Source organism: Heloderma suspectum, chromosome 2 (genome assembly GCF_057233095.1).
Source record: "Heloderma suspectum isolate Gila_16-S chromosome 2, 16-S_ref, whole genome shotgun sequence".
NCBI classification, from domain to species: domain Eukaryota; kingdom Metazoa; phylum Chordata; class Lepidosauria; order Squamata; family Helodermatidae; genus Heloderma; species Heloderma suspectum.
Genome location: NC_139459.1, coordinates 215,703,650 through 215,718,593, shown reverse-complemented (window position 1 = coordinate 215,718,593; position 14,944 = coordinate 215,703,650). Strand labels below are relative to the sequence as shown.

Genomic DNA, 14,944 nt, shown 5'->3' with positions numbered 1-14,944 from the left:
GGGTAAGAGGGTGGAATAAACATTCCTGCACACAGATAAAGTGGGCTCCAGCTCCTATCTCATGGGCAATGGGTAGGCAAAAACCCATTCCCTATGGAGAAAAGGTACTGCCTGGCAGGAGGAATTTGCAGATCATCGTGCCCCAGCTGTGTTTAGGGGTATATTCATGGTTAGGGAGCACTGATGCATACGTGAGCACCCCCAACCCTAATGTGATTGGATATAGATAACATATGTAAGCTTTTAATTGGCTAAAGTCTTTCTCTTCATATTTTTACTATGTACTTTGTTTTCCTTTAAAAACCCATGTAACCTATTCCCAAATTGTAGTTCCTTTATGAGCTACCAGTGTATACACGTTCCGGTAATAAAGTGTGATTTCAGATACATTGACCACCAGCCTCATCCTTTAGGCAGGGGTGGTTCTCATTCCCTTCTGGTTCCCCATAGTTTCCCCCACACAGAACACTGTTCTGCGCAGCCATTACTACTCTCATAGGGCATCTCTACACCTGCAATTTATCCCACATTCACTATTGGCCACTCACGGAAGTTTGCAAGTCCATTACATGACATTGTAATCCTCCAGTGATTTTCCCACCATTTCCCCCACCTATCCCACGTTATTCCTAGATGGAAAAAAAAAGCAGTATTCTGTCAGCCTGCACTGTAGAAGTGCCATGGCTTGCCCATGTATTTCTCCTGTAGCGCAAAAAACCCACCTTGTTTGGGGTTGTTGAGGGTGTGGTCATGATGATGGTGGCAGTGACATTGGGTGGTGAGTGTGTCAGTATACTGACCTGCCACCATGCTGGCTTGCTGCCATGCTGTGACTATGCACTGTAATGCACCAACTTTTGCTCCCGACTCTGGCTGCTTACTCCACAGCACAGAATTGCTGGCATGCCAGCATTTCAGTAGTTTGCTGGGAAACCGGTGCCCGCAGGGACAGCGTTTGGGCAGTTCGGTGGAGGTTGCTGTCCACTCACATTTCATGTCAATCCCAACCAAACCACCGGTAATCTGCAAGGGGAGGAAAGAGGCAGGAACTAGGGAGGACATTTCGCAGTGCCCTCAGTGCATGTAATGGCTTTTTGTGGAAAAGTAGCCACCCCGTGAAAAGGTAAGGAGTGGAATATAACAAGATAGAAACAACTGTGTAAAAGAGCCTGATCTAATCCCACGATGAAACTGGATGGAGAAAGCCCCAGTATTGATGCAGATTTCTGTAATGTCATGCAGGCACTCCTATTCACCTTATTGCCAATCTTCTGTCCAGCAGAGGGACTGGCGATTTTTGCAACTGTCAAAATGTTTAATATCATTTTAGTTATCCTCTGAAGAGTTTTTTCCAAGATCAAAACATATGTGGAATTTCCACTTGTGATTACCTTCAGAATAAAATATTTATGTGCGTGTGTAGCATTTGTGGCGTTCCGCTTATCAGACAGCAGAAGGTGTCCCTGTTTCAGTACAGGTGATGTCACAGTGGACAAAACCTGAGGTCGAGCATATGAAAACTATGTTCAGCGGAAGGACAGTCATTGTTATATGTCCAGTAATGTAAGTAGGAATAAAACTATGTTTTGCTGCTTGTGAGAACCCTGCCTTTGTCAACAACCAGTATCGGTGGAATAGCTGAATGGATGGCTTAGTAGAAAAGATATTGTGATTGGTGTTCTTTGCATGGTCCAGGATGACAGTCTTGTGATAACAATCAGTACCAGGCCCTTCACACAAGTCTCTTTGTCTTTTTTTGTAGCTATGACATGGTACATTATGGGCACTCCAACCAGCTGCGACAAGCTCGTGCAATGGGAGATTATCTGATTGTGGGAGTCCACACAGATGGTAAGGAAACTGTTCCACTTTTTTCCTTTGTCTTTTTGAGAAGCTCCCCTGGAAAGGAAACCCAGTATCCTCAGAATTGCTTCTGCATATGTAGCAACATGTCTAGATTCTCCCCTACCACCTGCATGATTCCACAGTCCAGCGATTCTGGGCCTGTTTCTGGGCCTTGGCCTATATGAGGTTTAAAACTGTGTGAAATGGCTGTGCCAGGCCAGTGACTGTAGCACAGCCATCTGCTCCCTCAGAGTTTCTTAGTTTGGAGTCTTAACTCATTTCTGAGCAGGCCCTCTGTAGTGCAAGCTCTTACTCTACCTCCTTGAACCAAACTACATAATTAGAAGGAAGTGCTTTTTAAATCCATGTGTTTGGGATAAAAACCCAACGAACTTCAAATACATGTTTGGGGGATTCTGCATGCTTGGAAGAAGTCCCTGCTGAACTAGGATTTCCTGGGAGACATTTGTCAAAACATTAATGGTAACCCAGGATGTGCTACCTATAATAATAAGATCTGTGTTTATTATGTGGCTTAAATACCCATACTCAGTGTCAAGAAAACAGTCATGCTGTACAAAGAGAACTCAACTTCTGTCTGAATGAACTGTGTAAATCAAGTAAATGTGCCTCTACTTGCTTACCTTGTATAGTCTGTTCTGCTTCCAAAATTGACTCTAAAAACATGAATTTTTTTCTGCAAGGACTTGTAAGGTATTGAGACTGGCAGTAACTGGGCTGTAAAAATTAAATATGTATTGCATGATAACAGCAAAGTACTGTATTGTCCAGCTCTCTGTCTCCAACAGAGGCCAGCCCAATGCCACTGGGATTCTGGCAAGCAAGCTAAGGTGATGGTGTTGATTGTCTCTACCATCAAGTAATTAGAGGTATATTGCCTCAGGATATGGAGCAAGGGGAGAGATAAGTAGGCACTGAAGCAGGAGTGTATCCAGAAAATGTCTCTTGGTGGGGCCCAGGAAATGTTGCTGGGGCATAATGTTTTTGGAGAAAAACTGCATGTGGACATTGCACATGTACACTCCTGGTTACCTGATGTGGGCAGAGTCTTGGGTGGGATCTGATCAGTGCTGAATCTGACGCCTCCCACAGCCTTCCACAATGAATGTACTGTGCACAACTCATTTCCCTTGTTGCCCAGGTCTTGAATAAGACTTAGTAAATACAGACTTGTATGGTTCTCTACTCATTGCCCTTGTTACATAGTGCCTGGAAAATGCTAGTACAGTAATTGTGGACTGGTATAAAGGGAGTTCTCTACTCACTCCCTGTGTTACACAGCACCCGATCTCTGTTTCTATTCTCATGCTGTAATGTGACATTTGGATGAGCAATACATGGAAAATCCCTTTCTGCTCTCTAGAGCAATCTTCTAGTTATTGAGACTACCAACAGAGAAATCTCTATCTTCCTCCTTTATATATGTTCTGCAAGGGTAGCAGAAAACTTTGTGACTGGAAACTGAGTGCTCCAACCAAGAGTGCCCATTACTATTACCAATTACTATTAAAACATCACTCTCTATCTCCAGCTTAGGATTTTGGATAGCTGGGTAGATGCAGTTGTGCAGGCTGTGTGCTATGTAGGTCCTCAGTGTACTTTGGAATCTCTTTCCTACAAGCTTGTTCTGTGGAATGAGTGACCATTTGCCACCCCCCTATGGGCCTTGGAATGTGCTACAGAGCAGGAAAGCTGAAGAAGATTCACAGTGCACTCTGCAACTGCCCTAAATTTGGAAACCCTCCAAATACTCCCCCTTCTTTTTGCTTCCCATATATAATTTCCTATGACATATTTTACATGCTCTTTCCCTCAAAAGTGTTTCTCCTGGGAAAGGCTCTGAGGTAATATTACTTGCCTAAAGCATTCCTGTTGTTACACATTGCCTGGATAAGGCTATTTTTTTTTTTAAGGAATTGTAGACTTTTATAACAACAGTACCCAACTCATTCTCATTGCCAGTGCCTGGATTAGGTAAAGAGATTCACGCCCTATTAGTTATTGAGCAGAAAAATAGGTATAACATCCAAACAGTAGAATTCATAAAGTTTCTAGCAATACATGAACTGTATTTATGTGGCTATGCTGTTCATAGCCCCCTGACTTACCTTCAAGAAGCAGGTGGTGGTGGTGAGGGGTTGCAGATTGCCCTTTTCCTTTATACAATAGTACAAAATCCAGATTTGAAAGCTATAGTTCAAGATACCCTGCCACTACACTTCCCCAATCATACAAAATGAGGTAATATCTGTGACAGGTTGCATGGCAACTGAACAAATTAAATTAGTGTATCGAAACAATGAAGTGGATTTCTATTGTGTGAAAGGCAATACAGTTTCATTCTGCTGGCCTAGGAAACTGAGCAGTTGTAGTCAGGTTTGTCAAGGAGGATAAACCTGTTGAACATCTTTTGGCCTTGCACAAGCTTAGCAGTTGCTCAAGTTCTCACTGTTGGTTTAGTTCTTCCCAGATCATTGTACAGTTCTGAAGTGGTGCCAAGGTGAGGTCAGGAAATCTGGTAGAATGCAAAGACACATGCAAGAAAAAATGAGAAAACTATTCCCTACATTCACTGTTTTAATCACCGGCTGCCCCTTGTAACGGAACGTGCTTGGATTAAGATATGTCTGGTTGGAGACTTCTTTGAAGTTTGCAGTTGTTGATATAATTTCCCCAGAAAGCAATTAACTTTACTCAAGCAATAGCCTGAAACGTCTATTGGAGCAAAGGTGGACAGGGGGGGCACTTAATTACTGTCACTACTCTGTCAGAACTTGGATAAGATAATGGATGTTCTAAACTGTTTTGCCAAACCACAAAGCAAACCACAGTGCAGGTAGACCTCAAAATGGAGGCAGCAACACTGCAAAGTGAATGTGTTGACATAAAATACATAAGTTTAATTCTTTTAATGAGAGATGTGTTGACAGAGCCAGCATTTGCCTGTCTTTCTCCCGTTGTGTCACACCACCATGTGTGCTCTGAGAGCTGAGGAGCTCGCCTTGCCCCAACTCTGATGACTCCTCCTGCCCCCCTCCCCACATCACATGTGCTCTCAGAATTGAGGAGAGGAGAGCCTTGCCTTGCCTTGCCCTGCCCCAATTTTTACTCCTCCTTCCACCCCACCCCCAGGATTTTTCTTGCTGACACCACTCTCCTCCCAACCCCCCAATGCAACCACTGGGTGCAATGGTGCAACAAGTGTGAACCACAGTGTTCTAGCAGCTGAGATGCTAGAGTTCACTTAACCCACCTTGCTTCACTGTGAACAGGCCCAGCGGCCATGTCAGGAGGGTTGGGAGGAGAGCTGTGGAGCCCTCATCACCCTGTAATGGGTCTAGAGGCTTGCTTCTTCAGGCTAGGACCCCTCTGGCCCTGCGCTATATACAGCCCTGCCATTTTAACCACTTGAAATCCTGTCCAACCTTTCTTTGGCTCTCGAGACATTACCTTAGGCTGCTTCATTTTCTAAGCTTTTCTCTGTAACCATGAGGGCTAAAAGCTATTTGTCATTAAGCCAGACACTCTAGGATTCCAGACACCACTTTTGCTTAGGGAACCCACGTATACATGGAATGCACAAAGGCTTGACACTAGCCACTTCTGTTCTTTTTTTAAAAAAATCGTAGAGGAGATCTCGAAGCATAAAGGTCCCCCTGTCTTCACTCAAGAGGAAAGATACAAAATGGTGAAGGCCATCAAATGGGTGGATGAGATTGTGCCGGGAGCACCTTATGTCACAACACTGGAAACTCTGGATAAATACAATTGTGACTTCTGTGTGCATGGAGGTGAGTACCTGAGCTTTTTGTAACCAGTCACCTGTAGGTGCTGAGTCTGGTTGGGCTTAACTGTGGTTTTCAGGCTAAAATAGATGGGGAAATCACTTTGCTATATTTGCTAGTAAATCTCATGCTCATTCTCTGTCCTGATCAAATTCCGCAGTATAGTACAGTAAAGTACAGTATTACCCATAGAAGTAATAGAGAGCTGATGGGTAATAGGATGTCTCTTGCTTTTGGGAATTGAAATAGAGCGGAGGCCGATAGTGCCTGCAGAATCACACTCAAGTTACAGAACAGCTCTACAGGACTCTCCCAAGATGCTGCTTGGCCCATAGTGCTGTTTCTCTTCTAGGCTGGAAAAGGTAGCTAAGTAAAGTCTCCTCCTGTCTTAGAGAGAACAGGCCTGTTTGTGCACTGGTTGACTGTTGCTAAAGTGCAGTATGTGGTTTTAGGCTTCCACTGATTAGGTTTCCCAGGCAGCTACTCCAATCTGCCACTAGTGCTCTTTTTCTTCACAGATGACATCACGCTTACTGTGGATGGCAAGGACACTTATGAGGAAGTGAAGAATGCTGGGAGATACAGGTAAAGCCCTAGTTATAACTGAGGTTGCCCTGCTTAGAATTCTTGCCCATGTCAGAATAGTGAGGTATTGCTGAGATGCTCAGTTATTTTTCTTCGTTATATCTGTAGTTTGCTTTTCCTCCATAGTGCTGGTTTGCACAGAATGAGAACCCAGCATTTTTTGAAATTCTGGGTTATCAGGAAAGATTGGAGTAGCTAATGCAAGCAGGAGCAGCTAAACAAATGTCCGTGGTTTGGTTAGTGTTATGTGAGAACCCAGAACTCGGGCTTGTCTCTCCCCCGAGTTGTGAGTGAATCAAGAATCCAGAATGTGTGCATTGTGCTTCCCAGGTGGTCTCCTGTACATATACTGGCCAGGCTTGAATCCATTTAACTTCAGCCATAGAATTACATCAGGCTCCTGTAAACCATTCCGTGGGCCCATTCCCCTGGTTTGTCTCTTGTTCAACCATGGTGTATTTCAAGGATATTCTCAGGGCAGTAAGAAGATACAAATTGGAGGGCACTATGAACGTTGTGAGTAATGATTGCTCACTCTGGGCTTGTCTTATTGCAGGGAATGTAAACGCACTCAGGGAGTGTCCACCACAGATCTGGTTGGCCGTATGCTGCTCATGACCAAGGCCCACCACAGCAACATTGTGAGTCAAAGAGAGGGCGGGAGAGTTTGAGAGGGCAGGGGGCTTCTCGGCTGCATCTGTTTCCTGTGGCAGTCAAGGTTCCTAACCTGGGATTGCTTCCTGGTCATATTGCAGTAATCTCTCTGAATTGTTCCTGAGCAAATCAGCAATCTCTGCTTACTTCCGTGCGATGTGTGCCAGAATTAAAGCTGCTTGGCAGAAACCTTTAAGCAGCAGGTGCCAAAAGCAAAGAAAAAAGCCTATGTTTGGTAAAGTGGCCTTTGAAATGTGTAGAGTCTTGCTATTATTGTTTTGACCTTGTGTACTGCGTGGATGAATTGTTGAGGAGGGAAGAGAGGGACTCAGAGGAGGTGTTTTTCATGAAGGTCATCGGATGGCTGCACTGGGATTTGGGAGGAGGATGTTCAGGTGGGTTACAGGATGTCACTTAGGGCAGGCATGTATGTTTGTGCAGCGGTGTTAGATTGTAGCAATTTATCAGGTGGGTATATAATACACTTGAGAATGTGAAATAAAAGGCTTTGATCTGTAGTCTCACTTTGTGTCTTGTGCATGCACGTGCATGTGTGTGGCTGAAGATGGAAGTCAAACATTGTCCACTGAACTGCTGTGCTAGTTTTAATGGAGATCTTATCTTTATGTGGATGTAAAATGCTGGGCGAACTTCAGTGATGACAGCCCTGCCCGCTCTGATCCAGAGTTCCCATGTGTCCTGCCTTAATTGGATAGTTTCAGTGAGAATTCTTTACCATTAACACATTCTCTTTCTCTTTTAGGTTGAAGACATGGATTATCGGAAGCACGCAGATAACCTTGGGAAAGTGAGTCCACCTCCAGCAGTTGCAGTTGAAGCCTGGGACGGGATCCCTGCACACTTGTGCTGCTTTACTGTGGCTTCTTCCTGCCCAATGATACCCTGAGCAAATTTTACTTCAGCAGTGGGGATGGGGATGGGACAGGTGGAATTTGGGCCAAAAGTCATGGTTAAACAATTACTAAACTATATAAGAGCCCTAATTGAACAATTCCAGACCCAGGCTGATTAGAGAGGTCTGAAATGGTTGTCAAATCATGACAAGGCCAAGCATGTTTAAAGAAATGAGGTGCTGTGCTACAGTAGAGGCTTGGGATGGCAAGCTGCAACTCAGGCATTTCCCTATGGTCTTTAAACATTTGTTGTTTTGCCTCTGAATTGGGAGATGAGGCCGCTACAGTTTCTCTTGCCTATTTTCTTTCCCACTCTCCACCCCTGCCTCAAATCATTTCACCCCTTCTCCCCACTATGCTGCAATCCGGTGAGAGAACAATGAAGATGGAAGAGCCAAAGAGGAAATGGGTGGGACAAGCTGTGTCTGCACTGTTGCTCAGTCCATATTAAAAGGCACAGAAGGACTCTCCATGGCAGCCTGGCAGCCTTGGTGGACATGCAAGTCCATCTGGTGTTAACTTTTAATTGGGTCAAGGAAGTATCTGGCTGTTTATGCTGCTTTGTCTCCTGTCCTTTTGTTTAGAGGCTCTTTTGAGGTGTGGAGATCAGAGCAGCTCAGTAATCAAGAAGGTTGTTTGGGGCTCACAGCATCTGGTTTCTAGTCTTGCCAAGTCTTCATGGAAATATCTATTTAGACTGCTAGATGTACTTCGGGGGGGTCACTTCCTTTGGGTTGAGGGCGGCATTTGGGGTTGGGGTGGTGGCCAAGGACTGTACACACATTTTACACATGCGCATGCATGCATACCCACATATACACACACACATCGCACACAAGCATGCACGTACACATGCACATATGCACACACCCTTCTACTATAGATTGCCTTGGTGGGGGCAGATTTTAAACTGCCCCCCATCCCAGCTATATTGAGTAATATCACCGGCAAGGCCAAAGTGCAGGAGGCTGCACAAACAGCCATGGAGGGCCGTTTGCTGCACGTGGGCCACATGTTGCCCACCTCTGATGTATTTGGAATATGCTGAATATCTGGCCTCTTCTTTGGTTATACAGTAGATTTATGTGGGAGATTATTTGCCTTCAGCAACTGCATAACTTTGCACAGCTTGCCTTTGGCTTCAAGGAAGTTGCTCTTTAGCACCAGGGTTGTAAGGTACATACAAGAGATTGGTTGTCTAAACTAGCTGTAGTAGCAGTACCTAGTCTTGTCATGTGGTGGAGCTAAAATTCCATTGTGGTCTGAACACTTTCTGGCGGGGCATGTGTGTGTGTGTGTGTGTGTGTGCGCGTGCGCGTGCGCGCACACAAGAGAGAGAAATAGGGAATGAATTCAGAATTTCTCAGGATGGGAGGGCTTATATCCTTATCGCTAGTTATATACATTTATTTCAGAGACTAAGTCTCTGGATTTTTCACTAGATAATACAGAAATTGAAAAACAACAGGAAAGTATTAATAAAAAAAGAATAGCAAAGGAAACTGGTATGCAGAGTCGAATGACATATGTTTCGTGAACATATAGTGAGGTGAAGAATGAATCTGATTAGGCGAGCTTGAATCATCAGTTCACATTCACTTTTAATAATATTTGTCTTGTCAGAGTTAAATAATTTGATAGATTAATCAGTAATAAATACAGATTGAAGTTAAATTATAGCAAATGGTAGTTACATTAATATTAAACTACTGGAGGAACCACAATTTTTATTACGTTGCTGGTTCAAAAATCTCAAAATAGGATCAATTTCTTATTAGAACAACTGACTGGTTTAATTCATATAATTTCATGAACACAACAAAGAAAAATGTATTCAGTACTCTTCAAATCATTTGTTAAAGTTTAATTTTAATTTTAAGTGGATACTTCCGCTTCCCAAGCGCTTTCCCATCATTCTCCTGAAGTCCTTCTGTAGTTATATTTCACAAATCTATTGGGGAAGATTTATAAAACTTATAAGAAGGAAAAAAGGAAATAACTGTAAAGGAGGGAAACCATTCATGTCTGTCATTCATTATTAGCAAAGCATTCCCAAAAAGAAGCATTCAACTTGTCTAATTCTGTTATTTGTATGAGCTGAGTGAAATATGTGCATGTCTTTGTTTTCTGTGTATTCAATGTTTTCCTTTTCACTATTAGAAAAGCTTTAGAAATAAATGTTTTATGTTCTTTAGATAGGATCCAAATTGCCGGTAAATATCAGATGTAGGAAAGAAAAGTAACAGGTCGCAAGATTTCCTGCCAAAGTGGAGCAATCATTCTATAATATCATACCATATGCATTAAATTAATGGTTGGAGCGCAACATTACCAGTAATCAGTGCCTGAGACCAAACTTCTTTTTGTTTTTAGCCAATTGCAAAAGAATCCAATAATTTTTCTTTAAAACAGGCTTAAAATTTCGGTCAACAGATGAAAGCTAGAGGCGGGTCAACCATGTATGATTGATAGGTTGCAGTAGCTTTTCTATTAATGTAAAGTACCAAGCTTTACTTGAATCCTCAGTTGTCATCTTTAGTTTCTCATGAAAATTGTACATAATATGAAACAGACAGATGTGGAATGCCTTATCAGCTTTGTGGTATGCCTGTGCTAAGAGTATGTGCTAAACTGCTTTTCAGTCTGGTTCTTTCACAGCCCTTCCTAGTAAAGCCTGCTCAGCTATTGACATTGTGCTCCTTTCTCCAGTGCCCTAAGGGTCACAGCCCCTGGACAGGAGTTTCCCAGTTCTTGCAAACATCCCAGAAGATCATCCAGTTTGCATCCGGCAAGGAGCCACAACCAGGAGATACCATAATCTACGTGGCTGGCGCCTTTGACCTTTTTCGTATCCTGGATCTGTTCCCTTTTGGGTTGGATGGGATGGAGGAGGGCTGTTTATGAGGCAAATGAGGGGGTCCTGCTACCCTGTGTTGGGGCTGCCTGCATCCCAGGTCTCAGCCAGTCCTTCTGTTCACAGCAAATGTCACAAGTGAACTTCAGCTGTTCTCTGTCTGGCTGTTAGAAATGCTAAGCCCAGACCTTCCAAACAGTTCCTTCGACTATTGCCACCCCTTCTTCAGTTTTTCTAATAGTAGAGAGTGCACTTTGATCTCAGGATGTTTAGTGATTTGTCAGAAATATGAAGGAATCAGCACTCAGCTCAGCCCTTTTTTCACTGTCCCTGTGAAACCATGGGTGGTAAGAGATTTTTACTGAGATAGCTTGTGTGGCCCAAGAGAGTCAGATGGAAAGAGGTGGCATATAATCATGCTCTGGGTGTGAGCTACAGATTCTAATGGCCTTCCTCAAGGAAGCAGGATTGTGCCCTATGCTTGTATCATGTTCCCTAATGTAATGACTCCTCATAGCATCCCAGTATGTTAGAGTGGAGCTGTTGCCAGCAGACCTCTTGAGGGAGGGATATGACCAATAAAGGGTGTGTAAAAGATATAATTTAAACAGGACTTACAATGTATCTTTTCCTCCCATAGTGCAAACCCAGCTTTCTGCCCCCACCTTTGACAATGCATTGACTGACATACTTATCCATGATTCAACCACTGATCTCTGTTGCTTGCCTTGTTCCTTTTCAGGGAGTGCTGCATGACTGCTTATTCATTTAAACATTTGTTGTTTTGTCAAAAAGAAAAATACATTTAAAAAGAGCTGGAAAACCACTCTGAGGATGTAGAGGGTAGGGGTTGTGATGCCACCAGCACCCGCCAAACAGTGTTGTGCCAAGATTTCTGCTGTAAACTGAACAACTGATTTCCCTCGAGGATGATCCTAGACAGGTAATAGTCTGTGTGGTGAGTGTGCTTCCATGGTTCTTCAGCTCCTCCAGCAATGAATATTTATGTGCACCCAAACAGAAATATCACAGCAGTTGCTGAGACTACCAGGAAAAGAAACATAGGGTCTGTGGGAAGAAAACATTTATCTACTTCTCACCCTCCTTTCTCCATACCACAGACTTTCTTCCTTAATGTATACATCCTCCAGATGTCGGTCATGTGGATTTCTTGGGGAAAGTGCACCAGATGGTAAAGCGGCCTTATGTAATTGTGGGGCTGCACTTTGACCAGGTAGGTATTGGTACCATAGTGTCTGGCAGGAAGGTTTCTCCCCCCCTGAGCTGGGGAGGTTGGGAATGCAGTATCTCACTTGTGCTGATGCTGACTGCTATGCTTTAATCACAGGAAGTGAATCTATACAAAGGCAAGAACTATCCCATAATGAATGTGCACGAGCGAACCCTCAGCGTCCTGGCCTGCAGGGTGAGTATTTGGCCAGAATTGTCCTCTTCTAACTAGGGTGTGGTCTGACGGCAGCAGATAAAGCCACCATGCTGAAGCAAAGCAGGTCTGGGTCTGATTGACCATCTGGTAACCCCTAAGAATGCTGCCTTGAGTTCTGTGGAAGAAAGGTGGGGATGAAGTGTTATAAATAAATAATTCTGTGCACCTCCCAAGGAGTGAGATGATGGGGTTCTTCAGACTTTCTAGTACTCTTGTATCTGAAGAGAGGAAATGGACTTCAAGACTGTGTGTGTGTGTTTAAAATTGTGCTTTTGAGGAACATAGGAAGCTGCCTTTTACTGAGTCCATCTAGCCTAGTATTTTCAACACTGACTGGCAGCAACTCTACATGGTTTCAGCCTGGAGCTTTTCCTGCCCTACCTGGAGATGCTGATGATTGAACCTGGGGCCTTCTGCATGCAAAGCATCTGCTGTGCCCCTCAGCTGTTGCCCCTCCCTCTTCAAGGAGAGTTATTTAGGGGGAGCTCACAGCCAGTTTTCATGAAATAGCTCCTAGCACAGTTTATTGATGAGGGGAGGGGCCATAGCTCAGTGGATGAGCACATGCTTTGCAGGCAAAAGGTCCCAAGTTCAGTCCCTGGCATTTCCACTTAAAACAGGGCTGTGCAATCTTTTCTGCCCTGAGGGCCACGTTTGGGGTATGCTGAGGCACCAGGGCCACATATGCACACGCGTGCATATACACACGCACACTTGCTCTGTCTGTTTGTCTCTCTCAACACACACACACACTCTTCTTAACAATTTGGCTATTTTCCCACCAAGCATATAAAGCACAGCTAAACACTATGCATGTCTATTAAGAAGTAAATCCCAGTGCAACAGCTTTCAGGCATGCAAAGGACAGCTAAATTCCATGCATGTCTAGTCAAAAGTAGACATGCTTTCTTCAACACTGGGAAAGCCTGTCGTTTTTTCTGAACAACAATTGAAGATAAGAGCAATTTAAGGCATTTAAAGTGGAAATCCTGTTAAACAGCAGAGTTTTTATACTGTAAATATCTTCAGATCACTCTTATCTCCAGTCACAGATTGGAGATAAGAATGGCTGTTCTACTTAATGCTGAGGAAAGCCTCCTTCCCCACCCAGTGACTCCAGTCTGGATTGTTGTTCCCAGTGCTGCTGGCAGTGGTCTTTTTTCTGGAGCTCAGCTGGGCTGTGGGGGAAAGTGTGTAGGTGGTGGTGGTGGTGCAGTCCACAGCCTGCAGTCCTCAGATAGTGTACCCTTCACTTTAAAGGATCAGGGAGAAATATATGGGATATAACACTGCCTGAGACCCTGGAGACCTGCTAACAGAGTAGTAGGTGCTAGGCTAGATGGATGAATAATCCGACCTCGTATAAGGCAACTTCCTGTGTTACGCTTTCAGTGCTGAGTAACCTATGCCCAGGGACTTAGAGAATTTTGCACTAATGAACAGCCATGTTCTACAATGTAGCATTGGAAGAAATGTTTCAAAGTAGCATAAACTGAACTTGCAAATCCTATTCTTTTTCTCCTGCTCCTTCATAATAAAGGTTTTTTAGAATAAGATAATGGAAGAAAAATATGAGTGGCGCTCATGAGATCTTAATACCTAATAAGTGGGTCAGGGTGGCAGAACTGACAGGAGTTCCTGTACAGAGCAAGTTGCAGTGAATGCAGCTCCCCAGCATCCTACCCACTGATGCCCCACAGATTTGCATTGGTTTCTAAACCCTTAGTAGAAGTTGCCTGGGCATTTCCAGACATTTTGTGAGACCTAGAATTTTTCTTTTTTCTTTTTCCAAATCTGAAATTCCCAGGGTTAGCAGATTTTCCTTAGAGCTCACAGTTGACGTTTCTTTTGATAATGTCCACGCAGCTTTCCAAGTCTCTGCCTCTTTGGAATGGCAGTCTCATTGGTGCTATGCTAAGGCCCCTGTCTATCAAGGAGCAAGCTGCTGTTGGTGATTTGGCATAGTGGAAACTCCCAATTTTTCTCCTAGTACCATCCATTCAGAATCTAAACTCACGGTTGGTTTCTCTCTTTCCCCCCTCCCTGTAGTATGTTTCTGAAGTGGTGATTGGAGCCCCCTATGCAGTCACTGCTGATCTGCTGGATCATTTTAAGGTGGGTGTACTCCCCATTGACTCTGTGTGTGACTTCTGCCAGGTGTGTAAATGCAGATGGCTTAGGAAGCTGCTGGGAGCAGGAAATGTGCAGAAATAGTGGAAATGGCATCTCAGGTGATCTAAGGCAATGTACAGACACTTACTAAAATGGAAAAACTGGAATCCCTTCTGCCTTGAGACACTAGCGCTAATCTAATAGCTTGATAAGTGTGCAAAAGTTAAGATGGGAGGGGAGGTGGGATGGGGAAGCAGCTTCTGGTCTAATCAGTGACTGGGTTTGGACTACACTGCAGCTTGTCATGGGGTATTTAAATCATGATGAACCGAGGCTCTTGTTGATGCAAGGTTGCATATCCAATCCCAGGTTGGGGTTGTCATGTGAACCCAGCAAGTGTGGGTTCTGCGAGTGTTAACCAACCCTTCTATAACCCTAAAACAGACCGTGGGTTATGTAATGGTTGTTTAAGCCATGCTTGCCGGGTTTGCACGACACAACCCCTGAGCGGGGGTTGCATATTCAAATTGGTGGTCGCTCCCATCACAGCCTCACCATGGGTTAAATAACCCACAGGTGGGCTATCATGTTGTGCAAACAGCCCCAGTATCTCTCATGAGGAAAACTGTGCACATTTATATACGTGTGTGTGTGTGTTTAGGAAAATTCAAAACTGCTGCAGACATAGAATCATAGAATGGTAGGGTTGGAAGGGGCCTACAAGGCC

General features: G+C 44.0%; 1 protein-coding gene across 1 annotated transcript in view; it reads left to right on the top strand.

Annotated features, from left to right (window-relative positions):
* Positions 1-14,944, top strand: part of PCYT2 (phosphate cytidylyltransferase 2, ethanolamine) — a 33,705-nt gene that overhangs the window by 7,415 nt on the left and 11,346 nt on the right. The window contains exons 2-10 of the mRNA XM_084837833.1: positions 1,763-1,851; positions 5,496-5,657; positions 6,170-6,236; positions 6,793-6,877; positions 7,654-7,698; positions 10,514-10,652; positions 11,810-11,892; positions 12,007-12,084; positions 14,155-14,220. Coding sequence (XP_084693959.1) covers positions 1,763-1,851; positions 5,496-5,657; positions 6,170-6,236; positions 6,793-6,877; positions 7,654-7,698; positions 10,514-10,652; positions 11,810-11,892; positions 12,007-12,084; positions 14,155-14,220 — 814 coding nt within the window. The remainder of the gene's footprint in view (positions 1-1,762; positions 1,852-5,495; positions 5,658-6,169; positions 6,237-6,792; positions 6,878-7,653; positions 7,699-10,513; positions 10,653-11,809; positions 11,893-12,006; positions 12,085-14,154; positions 14,221-14,944) is intronic.